This window comes from Gallus gallus, chromosome Z (assembly GCF_016699485.2).
Source record: "Gallus gallus isolate bGalGal1 chromosome Z, bGalGal1.mat.broiler.GRCg7b, whole genome shotgun sequence".
NCBI classification, from domain to species: Eukaryota; Metazoa; Chordata; class Aves; order Galliformes; family Phasianidae; genus Gallus; species Gallus gallus.
Window position 1 is genome coordinate 19,273,644 of NC_052572.1, and position 22,081 is coordinate 19,295,724.

The following is a 22,081-nucleotide window of genomic DNA, read 5'->3' on the forward strand; positions in this document are numbered from 1 at the left end:
GGAAGTAGTGCAAATTTACTATGAAAAAAAAATGCTTCTTGAACACTGCAAGCTTCTCCCATTTCTGTTGATGAATTGGTTACTCAGAAAACATCCTAAAGCAAAGATTGCTCTCTGACAGATCTGCACTGTGACAAGAGGCCTGGGACTGAATTTATTTGCAGCTCCTTCACACTGTGTAGAACTACATCATTCTACTCTTTGGTTTAGAGTCTTACCCTATCGCTGAAGAGCTCTTCTGTTTGGTGAGCAGAAGAGCAAAAGGAAGATGTTCCCTGTCCCTGACCATTCACTGACAGACAAAGAGCACCTTGGTTTTGTCATCTCTGAGTCATAATGAAAGCAGAAATGAGCATAAAAATAGAGGAAGTTTTTAACTTCCCCTTCACTCCCTCAAACTCTAGCAAGGGTTGCAACTATTTAACCCTATCTACTTTGAATGAAAACATCTCAGTCAGTCAGTTATTTGCAAATAGCTCTTCATCTTCCTTTGCATTTCATCTCTGTGGGCACTCCATGCCTGCTTTGCATTTGGATGAGTTTTTTTTTTCCTCAACATCAGCACACAACTCAACTCTGAGCATCTTTGTTGTACAGTCCTTTGAGTTCTAGCATCTTTTGATCACATCAGTAGCCATAAATTTCTTTTAACGTTTTGATCATAGAAGGAGACAGCATTGTCCTCTGTTGGCCTTCAGTAGTTTCTACAGAACACAACTAACAGTTCTACAAAATTCACCTTTTATGAGATGCATGTTTATGAATTCAAAATGGTCTTGGTTATTAAAGATATATTAAGTTTGAAGGTTGACCATATATTGTTGGTGCACACAGCAGCCTTTGCTCTTTACTACAGCATAAATGTTCTAATTTTGCTTTCAGCCCCACCCACTCTTCATTTATGTTGAAGCTGTTGAAATTCTACAGCTTAAGCAGGCCCAGTTGCTAAACATATCCTCTTGGCTGGTTCTTTTTCTTGCAATATAGCTACTTTCTGATTTCACAAGAATTGACTCACTTCTGACACAATGTTCCAAGTTGCACACCCACACAGTGTAACATTCAGACTTTATTCTTTCCTCCTCATATACTGGCACTCTCATCACCTGCAGTAGACTCTTACTTCATTCAGCTGACTCTATGTGACTCCAGAAGACTCACTTAGGAATCTAATTATTATAATACTCTACAGAAAATTATTACTGATGGTGTGTAAAGCCATTCCAATTTAACTGACTATATGCTGCAAGTTTGATTTTAAAATATCAATAAATAATGCATTTCATTATTTTTATGACAAAGAATAAATGATGTTGTACTTCATAAAGCTATCTGTCTCCATCTACACCACTGGAATACATTAGACTGTCCATCCAGTTATGAAAATAACATGAAGCCCTTCCAAAACACAAAGAATTTTGCTATTTTATTAAAAGCATACTAAAAAAAAATAATAATAAAAAATAGAAAAGGCTCTTGCATAGCAGATAAGCACTAACTAAAATCTCTGCCCTCTAACTGTAGTAACTTTATAAGAAAAAAGAAAATTACATAGAGGGAGCAAGGGAAAGAATAACATTTAACTGTATTTTCAGAAATACCATGTGGTAAATTATGGAAGTTAAAGCAATAAAACACCTAGAATATTCTGAGCAGTTCAAGACAACAGAAAAATAGAAATTTCAGAAACGGAGGAATTTATTTATGGGGTAACCATTTAAAGAAGTAAAAAGTTACTTAAGGAAAATGACTGAGAGAATAAGCAAATTGTGTGCATATACTGAAATTATATAAAAGCAGGCAATCTCACTGAATACTGTGAGTAAAAGAGAGAGCTGACTATTATATAAAACGTTATTACCAAATACTGTTAAGTGCAACTCCATAGGCTACCAACAGAAGAATGACTAGGAATATTGTGTAAACCAGCAAGGGAGAGGGTGACAGACTAGCAAGATTATACATACTGTGCTGTCTGAGGACATGAAGTACCAGCAAGGGGATAAAATCCTATTAAAGGAAATTTAAAAATAAATACTAACAACATGTTTTCAATGACTAGATTGCTTGCAAAGATTTTTATATATATATAACATCAAAGCTCTAAGTTACACCAGCACTTCATAATACTAATTTTTTTGTCAGAAAATCTGGTAATGGGAATAAAGTCCTTTCTCTCTCCAGCTTGTATTATTCTACACTGTTAAGCTAAGCTTCAGCTGGCTCATTGTGCACATAGTGTTACATTTAGTGAATATATATACATACTCACACACATCTGCAGATTCATCTTCCATATTAGAATCATGGAATTATAGAATCATTTATGTTGGAAGGGATCATTAAAGGTCACCTAGTCCAGCTCCCCTGCAATGAATAGGGACATCTACAGCTACATCAGGTTGCTCACAGCCTGGACCAGCCTGGCTTTGAATGTCTCCAGGGATGGGGCATCCACCATCCTCTGGGCAACCTGTTCCAATGCCTCACCATCCTTACTGTAAAGCACTTCTTCATTATGTCCAGATTAAATCTGCCCTCACTTTGTTTGAAACTATTTCCTATTATCCTATCGTAATATACCTGTCTAAACAGTCTGTCCCCTTCTTTCTTACAGCCCCCTTTAGATACTGAAAGGCAGCTCTCAGATCTGCCTGTAGCCTTCTCTTTTCCAGGCTGAACAACCCCAACTCTCTCAGCCTGTCCTCATAGGAGAGGTGTTCCATCCGTTGGATCATTTCTCTGGCCCTCCTCTGGACATGCTCCAACAGGTCCATGTCTCTCCTGGACTGAGGACTCCACATCTGGATTCAGTACACCAGGTGAGGTCTCACCAGCACTAATATTAGGGACATTATGTTCAGTAATACATGAAACTACTAAATGAAAACTAAAGCTACACAACAACATCCCAAGAAATAAAAGCTATAATCCATGATTCCTTCAAAGATTGTTCATTTCACTGTTGAAATTTTTCTTTAACTCATAAGAAGGTCCTTGCGGAAATGGCTGGCCTGACAAACCATGGATTACTTTGATAATGGAAATGCAAACTAACAGACATGTAGCAACTTGGAAGATGTTATACGATCAATGTAGAAAATGGAACCTTTGGCTGTACTGAATAAGTGCAACAAGAGACTTTTCTAGGACACTTTTGTTCAAGGACTATCACTATTCTCTACTACAATCAATCAAAGAATCATTTAAACACATCTTTTAAAATAATTCCTTAGGAATTATATATTTCATAATTGAAAAAAAAAAGTAGAAAGTATTTTATATATTCATATAGTTAGAGGAAAAATAGCTGCAAGTGGTTATGATTGCATGCTGAGAACATCATGCATTTAACACTAAAATCAAGAAGTTTGTTCTGTAGGTTAAAAATAATATCACTTACAGGTCCTGCTTTGATTTATTGACATTTTGAAAGTAAATCTTATAAAATATATACTAGAAAGTTTTTAGTGAAATATCAATATAGTTTGAATTAATATATATTTGCTCAAAATTTATTCAAGTTAAACTGAAACAATGCTGCTCTTTGTCCAAAATTTGATCAAATATCATTAGCCCAAATGACATGAAATTTTTATGCTTTGCACTTGTTTAAACTTTTTTGACAACTTCATATAATTTCTCTGCAGATCAAACAAAATCAATAGTGAAATTTCACTGAGCGCACTGGACACCTGTTTTCAGTTTACTGAATTGCATCAGGCTATTTGTTTAATTTAGTGGTACCATTTGGCATAGGTCTGTCACTTTCCCCCATTGTTATATTTACATACATTGATGGCATATCCAGCAAAGTTACAGGAAATAAAAGATTATATAGGAATATTTTTAATTTTTGAAAAGGAAATTCTTAACAATAAGACAAAAAGAGCAACAGCTTTTGGTAGGAACAAGGCCAAGCATATACAGCTTACAGGATTCAGGAGATTCCACACTGGATGTGGTCAGAGATGTCTGCACCACCTTCCAGCAGCTGAGAGAAGAGACACATGATTGAGCAATTCTGGATGAAGTCAACTAAACTCATCCTCTTGTTCCAAGAACCAACCATACTGGATTAGGAAGCAGAGGCAGCAAAGGGGGGTTAGGAGGCAGATACACTAAGGTAGTAGTACCAACAGGTGGAAGCAGCAGTACTACTGTCATTACAGAGCAAGACGGAAGAGGCTCGGAAGAGAATGGAAAAGCTGGATCCAGGGTGATTAGGAATATTTCTTAAGAACACTTTGTTTACTGAGAGCCCCTCAAAAATAAGAGTTCTTTCACCTCTGTCCTTGTAGATGCCTGTAGCCTCTGTCGTTGTAGATGCAGCATCTGGCACACACTAACTTTTCTTTCCTATTTCCATTTATCAATGCACTTGAATAAAATGTCCCTGGTTATTAGGAGAAGGGGCATATTCAACAGCTTAGGCATAGCATTAGCATGTTAGAAAGGAACATTTGGTTCCTGTCTGTGCTTGTAAGGCAGTCATCAGTATATAATATCACATAGTAATATTATTCCAATGAGCATCTGGAAGACAGAAAAGTCTACAGAAGCATCTTAATCATTCTATTTCTTGGTTACTGGGATAGGTATACATAAGACAAAATTAAGCTTCATCCAAATTTAGGCATATATCATCAGTATATTGTCTCACTGTTCACCTGTAGCACATTCAAAATTTCTACAACACATTAGCAAATAGTGCAATCCTTGATGCCAACATCATTCAGGGGCATGTACTTCTGACTATTTTATGTGTCAGTAAGCAGCATACAGACTTATATTTCAATATATGGTCAAAAAAAAAATCTCTCATTTAATAATTTGGTCAAGAATGCACTCAGAAAAATGAATTCCAGTTCCAAAAAATCACATAAAACAAAATTACTCAGTAAACCCATCTTTGTGTGTGCATATCACATATCAATGTCTATTTCAGATACAGATACAAGAATAGGGTAAGACTAATGAAGATCCTATCACAGTTGTTATCCTAGTCAGAAAGTGGTGTTTTAAAGGCCAGCTTAAATCACGTTCGTTATAGATAAATACTGATAATAAAAATAGAAGCAATGAGAATAAAACCACCTACTTACACTTTTACTCCTCCCATGTAGAGTACAAGTATTCTTGTTCATGGTGACTGACTAAATCAGAAGTGTTCTGCAAGTTTCAGAGGAGATGTTTTCTTTCTTGACTTTTCGAATACCAGCTGTTATACTGAAAGCAAATTGATTTATCCAGTTATCATCAATGTCTTTGTAAGTTGTACAACATCCACACATAAGGTGCTGCTTCACAGTACGTATAAACTGCGCACTAAGATCCTAAGATCCTAAGATCCAATAGAGCAGACATTTCATATACCACTAACTATACGTGGCATACAGTTACACCAAACCATACAACAAGATTATCCATGAACAGTGCATATTTTCCAGTCAATAACAAAAGCAGACTAAACCCCCAAAATTACAGAATAATATGGATTTCTGAGGCAGGGCCTTTCACCACAGATAATTAACTAGATAACTGCAGTATTGTTTGTAATAATAAAATAATTGCTAATAGGTATTTTTATCCAGTTTCTCAGCCAGAAGGGTTTTTACTTTACTTAGTATTAACTTACATATCAGTCAGACCAGCAGATACACACTAAATATAAGAGAAGAAGGTCAGCTAGAGTAATTTTCAAATCCAGGTGCCTAGGGATGTTTAAACCAGCAGTTGGGTACTTTCACAGACGTGACAGGGTTTGACAAATTATCCTCTGTATTACAATAATGACTAAGCATGAGCCCTAGCAACTGGTAATGACATGGCACGGCAGCTTTGAAAAGCAGCATTCATCAGCCCCTGGCTAAGTACACACCAGTCATCATGGACAAGTAGAGTTAAAGGGAAATTCGTGTGCCCTAGGATAAGGCAGTTGGAAGCTTTATATTCTCATTTGGGCCAGGTATATTTCTGCACACATTTTTTCCTTTGTCTGCCAGCCAAAGATGAGATATAGTGCAATTTCTCACCAACAGAGTTGTTCTAGCAAAACCTCCTAATGTAGACTCAATCACACTAGCAAAAATTACAGGCATGGCTTATTTTCCTCATGCGCAGGAACATTACTGATACAACTCATATGGCTATAAGAAATTACACACTAGGATAGACTTCATCCACACCAGCATAACTTTGCTAGCATAACTTACTAGTTTAAAATGACAAAGTCTTTGAGACTCCCTAAATCCCACTTCCACAGCTAGAAGACTAACTTTTCAGTGCCAGTATGATACTAAGAGCCAGATATTCATTTATGCACTATATATAGGTGTAGTTTCCCTCCTCCACAGGAAAACATCACGACTTGTAACATGATTTAAAAACTGGCTTTCCTTTGTAAGAAATCCTCTTATCTGAATACACAAGCAAGGCTTCATCTTTTGGTTTGTTTTCTAAAACTCTACCACTTCCTTAGATAAATAATAAATATGTCTTGATTATTTATGTATTTAATTATTTATAGGCAGCCTCCAGTTACAGAGAAGCAAAACCAAGAGTGGAGGAAATAGCTAATATTTTTCCATATTTGAATATATATAGATACACACAGTCGGCAGTATTACAACAACAAAATACATTATCTAATTTTCAGTTTAGATATTAATCCACTGAAAGAAGCAAAAAGCAATATCAGAACATGGGTGATAAAGATTGTATGTGAAAAAATCCTGCCCCTCCAAAGTCACATCAATAGATTTGGGAGTACAGAGGTGGTGATTAGTGGAATGAACTGGAAAAGGCAAGATGTTAACATATAGGCTATTCTTATGTGCTTTCTTTAAGAAGATACATATTTCCTGAAAACTGTTATGAACTACTCCTATTCTTGCATCAAACATAAAGGAATATATGTAAATGTACACATGAAATATAACTATGTTTTACGGAAAGAAAATGAATTTTCAATGACTTTTACTTGCAATCTCTACGTACAATTCAGTACCCACAAAAAATTATTTTAGGATTACTTTTTCTATTTAGTTAGTTACAGGATGAAATGAACGCAAAGGATGATAAATCATCATGTAATCCATTCCAGCGGTGCTCAAAATACACAAAAGAGAATAATTTACCTATTTAATTAAGTAAGGTAAAGCATTTAGAAAAAAGTCCTACAAGTCACTTAAAATGTATGGGAACACATATGAAAACATGGTACTGGATTACAGCTTTAGCTGAGGAAAGGAATGGTAGCACAATAAATTAAGTCACTCATTTCTTGCACAAATTAAGAGAGTTTCTGTCTTAAACTTTTTAAGTCATGTGTAATGTAACAATTCATGCCTAACCCAGAAAACATGACAGCAGACTTCTTAAAGTTAAAGAATACTAAAGAAAGAAAAAAGAGCATTTAGTGCTGGGATGAAGTTGGAGGAAAGAACTTCTTGCCTGGCATATGTTTGACCAATGAGATTGATTGCTATTCTGCAATGTAATACCTAGAATTGTCATGTGATCTCACAAGAAGAGAACTTTTATTAACCTTTAGAAACAAGAAGAGAACCTTTAGAAATGTGATCTCATTCAGCCAGCCCAGAGGTGCATCCAGCAGCCAACCTGGTGCCATTCAATGTAACAACAACGTGACCCATAAAGACAGAGCATGCCCTACCTTCAGATATTTAAAGCTGTAAAAAAATTTTATTCAAGGTGCTATGAAATTCTTGCCATTGAACGTAACACATACTACTAACATAGTACCATAAGAAATAGCTCAAGCATTAGTTATTCACATGTATTAGGCAGAACAACACCATCTTAATTATAAATTCCCGGTAGTTCCTATGTAATTAAAATGCAAACATTTTTACTGGGTTGGTAGCTCAATTACATGGCATTTTCATTTTTCTGAAACAAAGATTAAGGGATAACAAAATAAAAACAATTTCCTGGTTGTGTTCTGTTTCCAGGTGTACTTGCTGGCTATTTTTTCAAAGTGTTTGCTTGTAGCAGAGGTCCTGAACAGCATATTCACACAACACAAAATACTTTATCTAACTTCAAGAAATTCCAAAATGTTAGAAAAAGTAATGCTAGAGAAATATTCAAAGAGGAAAAATGAGAAGCAACTAGAAATTTTGCCAGATTCCTTGAGCTGAATCAAGAAGTTTTAAAAGTAAATGACAAGAGTTCTTCTAACATCTAGGCTATTATTGTTGTTTGTATGCATACCTTGTCATAGGAGGAGCATTTTCTTAAAAGAAAAAAGAAGCTATGAATTGATGCAAAATAATCCCTGGTGCACAGTGTCATGCAATAGTACTTTGCTTGCCAGATAGCCCCACATTCTTTTAATTTTATTTCATAATTAAAGTCATTTACTAAAAGTTCTACTGTCATATATTGAACTATATGTCAAATCTCTTACTTTGTTTTGATATTTACTACATAGCCATGAACAACCTAGAGTGTTCTATGTTTCTGTATGCCAGCCACTCATCCACCTTGTACTATATATTTAATTAATAGCAATTAATATGAAGACTGTGCTCATGAGGAGTTAGGGCTCTGCGTACCTAAATGTTGTGCTTCCTCACTCTCATGTACCTAGTCTGAGTATTTTAACATTAGACACATATCTAAAATCCGAGCAAATGGATTTCAATATACAAATTCAGATTGATGTGATCTGGGGAGCATAATGCTGGCAGCTAGCAAGACTATAGTGCTGCTTATTGTTTTACCAAATCTGATTCTAATGGAAACTCTGTTTGTACCGGAGCTGTGTCAGAAAATACAGCTCCAGGCTTTTATTTTTTCTTCTCCTTTCTGTGAGATAACAAGCATAAATGTTACAGTTCATCATTTACAGTTCATCATCATCCATAATGTAGAAAAAAATTAGATTAATTAAGGCTGCCAATCATTGCCAAAAAGGTTTTATAAAAGATGCAAGATGCACTTAAAAATATGCTTTGCTCCCTGTTGTCACCCAACATTCAATTGCATGATTGAGATGGAGAACTGAGTTTATCTCTGACATATCTCTATTTCTGAAAAATTCTGGGCTCATAAAGTAACCAAAGTTCTTTCAATTAAAAAGATAGGAAAAAAATAAAAGCACATCGTCACACAGGATTAGAGATCTCTCAAATTAGCTACTTGTCCCTCTGATCTGCAAGAAGAGGCCTGACACTCCTCTGAAAAAGGTATGCTGTTTACAGATTTTAATCTCAGAGACAAGCAAAGCACAGTCCCTTTACAATAACTGATGATAAAAACACAAAAGACCTCAGCTTCTCTGCAGTGTGTATGACTCATCCAGTGACCAAGACTGATTCTGGAATGCTTTAATGTGGGCTTGTTTAATTTCAGTAGGAGATGCTGTTTAGGGACATTGTTTTTCCCCAGTACAACAGGAGAATACAGAAGAAAACAGCTGAAACAAAAGAGCAAAGACAATTCACTGAATCTATCGAGCCACAATGATGAAATTTTCAAGAGCAGCAGGCTGTGAAAGACCTGGATAACAGTAACAGAAATGTAGAAGAAAGAAAAGAGTGTGAAGAGGAAAGAGATCTCAAAATAAGAATGTATTTACATCCATCTGCATCAGAGTATATACTCAATTTTCATTCAGCCCTCCTATTTTTAGCAAGAAAATGTCTTTCTCTAGTTGTAATGGCTGAATAGGAAAAAAAAAAAATCTTGTACAGACAAATTACCACTAAGTTATCAAAACTACAAATAAGAGAGGGTAGTTAAAAAAAAAGCAAACCATGAATATTCAAGGACGAATACATTCATACATACTGCCAACCTAGCAGAATTTATTTCATCGCTCATTAGCTAAAGCCTGACCCAGAAATCAGGCTTGCCTAGCTAGATGAGCTTTTACCTTTCTTTATTCAATTGGGTGGGTTTTTATCTGGGTCACTTCACAATGTAGCTATTTTCTATAACCACAGATTTCTTCAGTAAGAACAGAAAGCAATGTAAATAATAAAATGCAAGGAAATGTTTGAAATGAATTAGTTACATTGATCTACAGATATCAAATATCCAGAAACCAGAAACTGAGTCTGAAAGCTGGATCATCCTGCCAAAATCTCAGGTATTTTAAGTTACTTTAGAACAGTGAAACATACAGAATGTCATAACATCAAGCAGAATTTATGTAACATTTGTGTTTACATATGTTTATACACAACTATAAGAAAGCATACAGAGCATGAGTGTGAGCATTCTATATTCTTTACATTTGGCAAATGCAGAGCAAGCAACAACTTGAATGTTGTACCAAATGGCTAAACAAAATGTCAGTGTTAAGGTAGTCAGTTAAAGAAAACAACCACACAACTTACTTGGATGCTTATGTTATAAAGGTGAAGAAAAGCAAATGATTTCTCCTTTCCTTATGCTCTCCAAAATCTATTAACACTACCATAAAATTGGAAAAATGTATGTGTATACATTACCATCTCTGAAGAGTGTGTAAGAATAACATTTAAACATTGCCAACAGACACAAATTCATCCATACGTATTCTGAATGTTACTACCTTTTTAATTATTTTTTCTTTTTTTAAATTTTCTGTTTTTACAGTGACCAATTCTGTTAACATGAACAGTATGTAACCAAAATCTCCCCACTGGAGAAAATAAAATTCTCAAAGATTTAAGTAACACCAAGGCTGAATTTCAGTAGAACAGACATTAAACTTTCCCACAGTTGCAGAAAACCTCCTTTCTAGCTGTTTCTCTTGAAGTTTTAGCGGGCATTTATCATTGTTAAGTTTAACAATAATGCCTTCACAAGTATTAATCAAAAACATAGCAGCCAGCTAACTGTTTTGCTGTCAGTCCTTGGTAGTTCTGTACTGTACCCTTGTTTTTCTGGAAATGCAAATCCTTAAGAACCTACTGCAGAAAATAGGCAATATTAGAAAATTGCTTTCCTATAGACCTTCTTCAACAATTAAAACACATGAAGTGCAAGTTGTAGGAAAAACTTCTAAGGAAACTTTTACAGCCTATGCCAGAAGAAGACTTCTGTTTTCTTTGTTTTTGGAAGACCTTTGAGAAGGCATATTATGATAGACTGCATGTTTTGTTGTCTGACAGCTTTGAAGATGTGCTGCTAGAAATTGTATTCACTACAGTTGTGTGTTGGATAACGAAGACGGTCCAGCAGGATGCTAGCTTTTTAACACAATAGTTGGATTAAAATTTCTATAGTGGTTTATAAAGCATCAGAGAAGAAAAAGATATTCCTACTGCTAGATTTTCTGCTTCATTTTGTGTATGAAGTTAAAAAGTCTGGTTTTTTTGGAGACAGTGAATCTCATCTTAGCAGAAAACAGCATGACCTCTAGGGGGACACTAAAGTCCACTTAGTGCACTTTTTCAATATAACTTCCATCCATCCAAAGGTAAGTGCTCAGCATTTACTTCCTCAACAGAAATGCTTTAGAACAGAAGGAAAGAGATGTGAAAGCTGGAAACTGAGTCTGGCTTTGAGGCTGGGAAGAGGAATAGGCAATTTTGAATATTTTTACTAAATATGTTTTTCTTATCACTATATATTTATAAATTTATGAACCAATTACTGGTATTTTATTTGTGGCTTTCATGTGTTTTCTCTGAGGATTCACAGAAAGGGACTGGGGGTGATTCAGTGCTAGAGATTATATCAAGACTTCCTAAACTATGTGCAGTCCTAGTGCATGCACAAAGCCAAATAACAACTGTGCTTATACGTTAGCATGCACCTTTAACACAATGGGAAGAATCACATCTGATACTAAAATTGAGCAAATGTTTATGAGCAGTTAAAAGATCTCTTTATCTCTTTTTTTTTTTTTTTTTTTTTTTTTTTTCCCAAGTCTCTTTTTCCCATGCTAAAAACAGATCAAAGGAAGAGAAAAAACACTGGACAGAGTGTGTAACTACAAAGTGTTTTTCTTTTCTTTCTTTCTTTTTTTTTTTCTTTTTTTTTAAACCAGTTCTTTTCTGGTAGAGAAGAAATAAGAGTAGCATTACTATCAAGTGTTGATATCTAAGTTCTACCTAAATAGAATTTAACTAAAAGAACACCATGTGTCCAAGTCAGAATCATTCTTTTTATACTGAATATACACAGAATCACAGAATAGCCCAAGCAGGAAGAGGCCCACAAAGATCACAGAGTCCAACTCCTGGCCCCACATGGGACCACTCAAAATTGAGACCTTATGTCTGAGGAAGCTGTAGGTTGCAAATTGATACTAGGCTTCCCTGATATCCCTCAGCTACTTCCCTGCAGGATGAACTTTTCCTATCAGCTTAACAAATTGTTATGCTGAACCCAGGCCATATCAGTTATCCTCTCCACTCTTCTGAGCCTACTTGGTCCCACCATAGCTAGAGAGACCTCTTTCTTTCACTCTTTGAATATTACCCATGAAAGACAGTATGTTGTGTGCCCTGAGATGGTGATAGCACTGATGTAGAGTACAGCTAATCCCAGGCTGGGAAATGATGATGCTAAGGATGCTCCTTCCATTTAATGGAGGAACTGGCTTAAAATAGCTGTAGTGCACTGCAAGTTCTCTAACACATGCGAATCCTCCTAGCATTGAATGAACACTATGCTTATTTAACAAATATGGGATGCTTCCTGGGATAACATACCAGAACCTCCCACACTGCTCAGCACGCAAGATCTCCTGGCACGCACACACCAGCATAACGACAGACCCTGCTTCATTTTCTGCTGGTTTCCACACACCTCCTAACAATCAAACTTCCTCCTCGACCTCTGAGCATCAAACTAACATATTCATACAACTGTTTCCTTTTATCCAGAGATCTCATTTCTTCACAGTAATATTCCATCAGAGCTCATCATACATGTTTAAGTTTGCCCTCCTCCCACTATATGCAACTGCTTTATATTTCATGTTAGGTTTCATCTGCTATTTTACTACATCCTGAAGCTTTGCAATTTTACATAGTTGTATTTAGCACCACAAATAACTCTCACCAGCAAACTTTTTTCTCCTAAAATCATTTTTAGTATATAGAAGAGCACAAAGCTCTGCTTTCTGGCAAGCTCACATTGCAGAGTTAGTAATTCATCTATTTAATTCCTGGGCTTTTTTAATGTTCTCTCTGTTGTCACTGTCCACTGTACTTCTGATTTAATGAGCTCTTCTACTGCTACTTAAATTTTAGACAGACCGTTTGATGCCTCTTGCAAGAACTGCTGTCACAAAAGCCTTCCCAAGATCTCCTGTACAAAAGCCTTTACTAAATGTTCTTTTACTCACAGTTATCTCCCTCCCATTTCTATAACTGACTCCCTGATTTGGAAGAGGTTTTTCAGCAGACTTTGTGTCTTCAGACCTTTGATCTTGTTGCCCTTTATTGGTCTTCCTCATTTAATTTTTAAATGCAATTACTTAGACTTTATTATTCCAATTTTCCTCATTTGGGTAAAACTTCAACTTTTTGAAGAAACTTCTAAGTTTTCAAGGTCTGTCTTTATCCTCCTGTTTCACCATGTCAGATTCCTTACGCTTTCTAAATATTGCAAACTACATAAACATACTCTTCAAACATATTTACTGGGCTTCTAGTAATTAAACAATCATTATTACTTTATTTTTATATATATATAGAAGTACATATTTTTTTTTATCTTTACTATGTCTTTTAATAATGGCACTGTTTGTTCTCTCCTTCCAAGCGTCTTATCTGATAGAAATTTTCCAACTCAAGTTTTCTTCAAAAATTTTCTTCTATAAAAAGCACCTACAGGAACGCACCATTTTGAACAGTGTTCTTTCAGAACTGTTTGCCTTCCCTAGCACATCCCTTTGAAATCCTTTTCTGGAAGTTCTCATGTTACCCACACCTCATCATATACTTATTTAATAAAAGAGTAAGAATGATGCATTTCAGAATAATGCAGACTCCTTTTTTTTTTTTTTTTCCCCCACTACAAGCACCTCTTTCAAAATTTGTTGGTGCAATTTTAGCATGCAAAACACATTTTATATGTTAATTTAAAAACAGAATATTATCTGCTTCTCCACACAAGTGTGGCATATGCTATCCCCTTGAAAAATGTTTTGACTGCTATAAAGTGTCAGTAGTTGATTGCTTTCCATCTAGCCCCCAAGCCAAGTGTTCATCTTACAGCCTTACAAAGCACTATCCCCTTCCGTATGTTGCTTTTTATTTCCTTCACAGGCAGGACCACCAACACTGACCTGTGCCTCACAGCAACGCAATTTCTTTCCATTTTATGCTTTTCCCAAAACCATCTTAATTCTAACTCATCTGGTCACATTTCTTACCACAGTATTTCCAATTTTTCACAGTGCAAGTTTATTGAAAACTACTCTCCGAACCCCAAGCTACTCAAATTTGTGCTGTTGTCATTTCAGTGCATTTTGAGAGGAACAGGCCCAGTCTGAAGTGGTAGACTCAAACTCAGAATTCGGTTCTGCGTCAAAATGATTAACAGTGCATAAAAATGCCTGTTCATAGAGTGCTGTGAGATATGAGCTACAAATTTGAAACTTGCTATGCAAGGCTAATAGTTGCACCCTTTAAGACAGACGTGTGCAAGTACGAATTGCTTATACAGGTGAGAGCTGGAAATGTAGTATTCTGTATTTTCCTTCATGTTTTTATCCAATTGGACAGCAGCTGTTGCAGATAGAGTTAACACTAGCTTCATGATATCTTAACTTCTCTCATCTCCACTACTGTAGATAAGGTATCTCTGAACTCATGACATCAGGATAAGCATCTTATTTTGATTACAGAAAAGGTACAGCAAAGTCTTTATCTCTACAAGACCAGGAAGTGCCAAACATTTATTATTTGAAATTAGATTTTTTCCACATCTTCTTTTCTGACAGAAGAAAATAATTAAGAAATATATAGAGGCCTCTGTTTTGCTGTGTTTCATAGTTAAAAATCCTACCTGTTTTTCGTGGAGTACTGGCTCTAGGAGGAAAATGCATAATAATTCCAGTTGTAAAGATTACCAGAGCAACCACAGAAGCCATGAGAAATCGAAGCCATCGCTGAAATCAAAGCAAGATTAAAAAATAGTCATAAGTCATCTACTCATGATTGAAAAAGTAAAGAGTATAAAGAAAAGGCATGCTGTGCTATATGTAAGAGGATTTCAAGGTCCTTAATTTCAGTATTGAAAAACCCTTATTAGCTACAAGTTATGTGCCTAGGCTCTCTACACAGTGTGTGTTAAGAAAACTAAAAATATTGTTGGCTAGTTAATGGTAGATCAAGTGAACCCAGAAAAAGCACCAAGCAAAAGTTAACTTGAAAGCTAATGCATCTCCCAGCCAAACTTTCCTGAACATTACATTAATGTAAAATGGATTAAGAATGAGGATGATATTCCCTCTCAGATAGGAAATATTGTGATCTTTGCTAGTTGTCCTCATTACTCAACAAGTCTAAATGTTTCCAGAGGTATAGGAGAGATGAATTCATCTGAGATGGACTCATCTTCACCTCTGTCATGGTTTTATGCTTCTTATTATCGGTATTTCACACCATAACATCATGTAAAGCACAGGTAAAGAGTTAATACTCCAGTTCCGTGGACTGACAACTTTCTGGATACCTGGTTCTCAGAAGAGAAGAAGGACTACGTACCCCACAGGACTTTGTGGGAAGATGGGGAAGATAAGTCATGGGAGGAAGTCACAGGGTTCTCTCTCTCTCTCTCTGCCTGACAGTGTGTGGGTGTGCTCCCCAGCCACTGCGCCTTCAGTTCAATGTAAGGCTTTTGGTTTTGGACACTCTCTATCTCATTTTATTTGATTTATTAGCCTCAATTCCAATTATATTGTATTATATAGTGTTATCTTGCATTCTGATATCATATTTAGTAAAATTAACTTTACTCCTTAGATCGTTGCTGCTGTTCTGTTTTTTGGGCCCAGCTCCCATCTCCCTACTACCCCCCTTTCCCCTTTCCCTTATTTTGGGCCTGCTGCCCCCTGTCATGGACACAGATTGATGTAGATAACTTCGTGACAACCTCTTACACACTTTAGAAATGAGCCTTGGATACTCATTTTCCAGTTCACAAGGGAGCACTTTATGTAAAATGGAGGCACATTTCATGGATTCTGAAATGGATCTGCCTTCTGGAGCTTCACATATTACTATAAGCAAGTATTTAGGGAATTTGTGCTTTTGTCCTTAAAATTCCCCATTTCTTTCTGCTTATGTTCTAGAATGACATCATCAGGAGAAAACAAAGAATTCTAATTTGTTTGCCAATATGTCCAACAGTGAGATGCTAGCTAATCTAGACAAAATTCTAATCTAGAGTAGTCTAGCCTTATCTTGTTGAAACTTCAATGAGAAAATGATAAATTCCCCTTAACTTTCTTCAAGGTAAGAATATGCATTGTGGTTCTCAGCACTGAGAACTCACATTCAGCATACATACATGCACTATCTTAAAGTACAAGAACTTGCTCACCAACCCATAACCAAGGGATAATTTTTATATTAATCTCCTCAGGCAAGATAACAGAGCAATGTTTGGTGTGAATATCTAGGCATAAACAGAGTTAATGTCCAAACTGCTCAGTGATGCCTGCTTATGGTGTAATGCACAACCAGTAGCTAGTTTATAATAGAGATACTTGTGAGGTTTTGTTACCTCCATAGATACCAAGAGGGAATAAATGTGAGGATCCAAATTCTGGGACTGTGCAGTTATACAGACCCTGAGCCAAGAGAAATGAGACTTCTTATTTACATTTTGAGGGCCTAGACTTCTTCCTCAGCTGTGACAGCAGAGGTACTGCTAAATTGTTTCCGTGCAAAGTTCAAAAAAAATTGTTGGGTAAAGTGGAACAAAGAAGGGAACGCAAGGTAAATGCAAACACAATGAAGTCACAATAAGCTTAATACAGTTACTCTGTAGTATGTATGATGGTGTTGACATTTTTGTTATTTTCTATTTTTGAACTCACTGTGTTCCCATCTGAGATGAGCTGCCACTGCAGCAATAACCATGATGATCACGTAAGGACTGCGTGACCTGGTCCATGGAGCCAGGACTTCAGCAGCTGGTTTAACCTGCTCCACTGCATGGCTGGCAAACAAAGAACTTGTCATTCAATGTCTCCTTGACCTTTCAGAAATGTGTATTTTTCCCAGATGAGAGAAATGTTGTGTGTTTATGTGAATAGATTATTATGATGAATCTGCAAAGCTGCAGAACCGTGCATGAAAAATGCAAGCATGATGGTGGATAAAGTTTCTAACACTGTCTTTTGAAGGCTAAATAACGAAATACTAGTAAATACTAGTATGACAGCAAATCTACAGTAGGCACATGTACAGAGGTACATTTATTTTCTAGTTTAAGCAGTATGACTATATAGATTGTCAATAAATGGTTCTTTAGAAAGTAAACAAGCATAATTGCACATCTTTAACATCAATCATTAGATTTCTGTATCTCAGTAATGCATGAAACCATCCTGGTATGATTACACAACTGAAGTTTAAATACACAATTCTAGAATTTCATATTCATTTCTTGATTAGTCTTTTCTACCTGAGGAAAATATATATGTGCATACATACATATACTTTTTTGGGGCAGGCGGGTGAGAGGGGAAGAGAATTTTTCTTTCTTTCTTTGAATTTCTCCTTGAGCATCAAGCAGTCTAAACTACTATTTTACAAACCATTGTTATAATAGTCATTACACAAGCAGAGCACTAAATATTCTGCTCTTTTGAACACTGTCTTCATTTAGGGTAATAAAACATTATATTACAAAACCTATTCTGTGTGCTATTTTGTCCACTACCTAGCATTAAATTGTTAGTCCAGGCACTATTTAAAAAGATCTAAAGGATTTTTTGGAATTGGATTGCCAAGCTAACTACAAGAATGCACAGTTTTAATCAAAAACTAGTTTTGAATCCTAGTGCTTTACTGTTTGAGCACTCAGTGTGAAAACAGATCAGTGAGGCATGTCAAATTTTTACATTTTCATATGCAGTCACACACATCCACTTACTTGGCCACAAGCACACCTATTTTGCTATTATTATTTATGAGTGGGAGATCGAATTTGGAAATGCAAACACGGTACTTACACTATCTAATTAGAATATGACTAAGATAATTTGGGTGACTATGACTTCATGAAGTAATTAAAAAGAGGTATAAAAAAAATACAAAACAAGAAAGAACCAACATCGAAACAGAAGGGATTTAATTCACAGACTAAAAAAACTAACGACATATGGAAGTAAGAAAACATCTGATGCCACAAAACCAGAAGAAAATAATTTTGCAACTAAATAAAAGAATCTACATTGATGAAAATATCTGAATGGATAGTTACGTTTGTTTAAATTTAAAAGCCTGGGAAACATGGATTTCTTAAAATAGTTTTAGCATGTCATAGTCATACATGCTACAAAACATGCATGAAGTGAATATTCCATACTCATAGTAGGGATATTTTCTCCCTGACTCTAATGTCACTTTTTAACCCAGAAGTGAAAAGAATAAAAATTATCAGAATGACAACTCTGCATCATAAGAATCGTTAAGCGTGAGTCGCTATGAACTGACTAGGAAAACATTTTCTTTTGTTTCTTTCTCTGTTTCCTCAAAACATACATATCTCTGCTCCAACCAGATATATTATTTATTATTGGAAAGCATTTCAGAAAACTGGAGATCTAGTACTTCTCTGACAACAAAATGTTAGAAAATTTGGCCTTTTTTGTCCACTTTCTTCACAATTCTTCATCACTTCTAGAAATGACTTCTGTGGTAAGCTTTAACTCAACCCTATTATGTATAAGGGTTGCTCTGAAAGTAACGCCTCCTATTTTATGATTTTGGCCCAGGACATCAGAGGTGGACGCTGGCGGCATGACAGGAGAGGTTGAACCTTCCATCAATATTCCATTACATTCTGTTTCCATGAGACAGATGGCAGCAGAGGGACAGTCTGACAAAATGGCAACTGATACGGAAGTGTGTATAAGATAATGAAGAGGATGTGGATGTGAGCTGGTAGGTGGTGCGTTTCAGCAGTGGTGACAGTGACAGTGTGTCACCTCCACTGGTGCAGATTGTTACAAGTGCAGCATGCAGGCTCTTGTTCATTCCTGGTGAAAATGCATAGCTAACAGTGATGACTGTGTTAAAATATAGTGTTCCGTAGCTAAGAATTTGCTCTATCAAGCAGTGTTATTTATTGTGCTCCCTGTATCTGTTGTAGTTTCCATAGAAATAAACAGGAAACATCACTTTTGGAGCAAGCTACATACAATAAATGCAGTAATCAAAGGAATATAGAAGAGGGGTAACACCGTAAGGGAAATACTGTTCTCCAATCTGTCCTGTAGTGGGGGTGTCAGGCTTGGACACAGAGCTCAATAACTCATTAGAAATAAGAAGTCATTAAGTACTTCAGCCTTGCCCGTGCCTGAGGAGGCCAGCTCTCCCTTTTCATTTATCAGAGGGAGTGGATTCTCCTTTGCCTGTGCCTTCTGACCATTAAATTTTAGATTAAAGAAAGTGTATATTTTGTTACAGAAGCAACAAAATTACACACAAATGATCAGTAAACTGGATTCATTACTCTCAGATGCACAGAAAGCATAGGAAATAGTTGTCCTCCCAAAATAAGAAAATGCCATGTGTCCATTCCTACCCATTCTCTACCTTTCTTTCCTGTGCAACATCACGTTACACCTCCACATCCCTATCGCTGTCTCATGTGCTAAGGACAGCACAAATAGTTTCAATTATTTTTCAGGTGGCCATTCATTGGACTACTTTGTGTTTCAGCTTCTGTTCCCATCAGTTTGTTAAAAGGCTGTTAGTTAATATTCCTAAATTTTCCTCTCAAGAAATGTAACCTACTAACTTGCTAACTATACTGATGTCTGACTTCTTAAAACTCATTGTTTTGTTGTTCTCCGATTTTCCCTTCTTTCCATCAGCTTCATGAGGGCACCAAACTCATCTCCGTTTTTCATTTTTTCTGGGAAATCCTACTTCCTAGACAAAATCCACCGAAGCTGTATTTTATCTTTCTTTAACATGAAGCTGTAACAAAACCATCAGGTGTCTGAGAAATCGTTGCAGTCATGTTGTATTCCTTTCCCATGAGATTTCTGGGAAACCCGTCCTGTCTCAATATCCAACGCTTTGATTTATCCTCCTATTACTCACAGAAAGCACTGTCTTTTCTGTCCTTCCAAGTTTGTTGGCATGCCATGCAGTCTCAACTCAACAGGGCCTCTGATTTTTAACTCCTTTGAATACGGTCTATGGGTTTTTAGCAGCTCCCATGACTTCTGCATTCTGTATTCGGGACCAAGCATACACATCTTTGATTTATTGGGTTGCACATGTCTTCGCTCTTATCTGGTCTTCCTTTTATAGTAATATTCCAGTCAAGCAAGTTCCCCCACACTTATCTGTTCTGTCAACTAAATTGTAATGCCAATTGTGTGTTTAGACTTTCAGCTCCTTTTGCTTTGCTCCTCAGTCTTCCTTGTATTAATGCTGAGGCAGATTTGAAAAGGAAAGAAAAGGAAAGAAAAGAAAAGAGAAGAAAAGAAAAGACAAGAAAAACAAGAGAAGAAAAGAGAAGAAAAGAAAAGAAATAGGCAAAATAACAGAAAAATATGGTAACTGGGCAATTGCAATTGCCTTAATGGTAAGGATTTTCCTTTAAGCACAGACAATTTTCTTCAAATAGACTCCAAAAATCATTTTCATCCCCTGCCTTGTTTCCCATGACTCCATAGTAAACTTCTGCCTGGAACGTATCAAGCCATACTTTCCAAAATCTGGCTTACAGATGTATAATAGGATAAGATCCTAGAACTGCTAAACCATGACAGCTAACATCTGTCACTCAAAACTGACTTTCTTTACAGGAGTCACTCTTGTATCTCCACAACTGAGGGACGCAGGAAACATTTATCTTTGCAGCTGTGTATAACCTCCACTGTGAAGAACACTGTAGATAAATTCATGATCTTTAAGAGATTAGAAGAAAATAGTGAATATACTATCACACCTTCCTATGGATCGACAGATTGGTAACAGTTAAGCTTGTAAATTCTCTCTCGAGATTAAACAAGTAAATGAGCAAGTCAAAGATATAGGTCTAATATGTAGAATGTATGATTAAAAAAGGAAAAACAAAAAGTTTTGCTTCTTTACCAGTGTCCTCTCTTAGTGAAACTTCAGGAAATCTGTAGCGTAGGAGGCAGAAATATGATCAGACACAAAGAGTACAGTAAGTGCTACTGTGCTACTGTAGGTAGAACACAAGGTGGTTGAAAAATCAGAAAAATAGCTTATGGTTTAAGACCTTGGGAAAGTGGGAAAAAATGATTTCTTCATCTCTCACAACTACTCACAAACTACTAGAACTTCTTGAGAACATATCAAAACGTTCATCGAAATTGTACTTCTCAAGAAGCGGGTCAATAAGTGCTTTGATAATTCATTTAATTACAAAATGTTACAAACCACTTTATAAAAATCCACTTTTCTAGTTGCAAACCAAGATTACCCAATTTGCACAGAAAATTGGGATTGTATCACTGAGGGAAAAAACCTTTATGATAGCATCAAAGTTTTTTTCTCTGACACAGTCCCAACTATTTGGAGGCAGGTAGGCAGAGGGGAGAGAAATGCCTTTCTTTTAAGCTCATCAGAAATCTGTAGGATTTCTTTTCCTTAGAGATCCAACTGCATGCTAGAAAAAGGGTCTAGAAATATTTTTCCGCTGTTTGTTTGGCAGTCTGCTTAATACAGGACCAGACTATAAATGCTGCTTTGGTGTTTCCCTCTCTCTTTCCAGCCATGTGTTCTGCTGTTTTCTTCTGTTCTTCCTCAGAAACACAGGCCTCTTCTTTATCAGTCACTATGTGATTTCTCAGCTTCTACAACCCATCTTTTCATTGCCTGTTGTGCAGGCTGGTGTGTAAGACAGTGGCCTCCATTGATGAAGCTCCTCTAGCACAGCGGTGCTT

The 22,081-nt window shown here is 36.2% G+C and overlaps 1 protein-coding gene across 6 annotated transcripts in view; it reads right to left on the reverse strand.

The window, feature by feature from the left end:
• The window catches only part of PDE4D (phosphodiesterase 4D), a 586,915-nt gene that overhangs the window by 481,415 nt on the left and 83,419 nt on the right, over positions 1 to 22,081 (reverse strand). For 4 of the 6 annotated variants that reach the window (XM_040656476.2, XM_004937252.5, XM_046905519.1 and 1 more), the window contains exon 2: positions 5,106 to 5,229. In XM_040656476.2, coding sequence (XP_040512410.1) covers positions 5,106 to 5,147 — 42 coding nt within the window. In that variant the 5' untranslated portion in view covers positions 5,148 to 5,229. Of the gene's footprint in view, positions 1 to 5,105; positions 5,230 to 14,982; positions 15,086 to 22,081 lie in introns of all 6 variants that reach the window. The other 2 variants (XM_040656475.2, XM_015277589.4) reach the window with 1 other exon arrangement.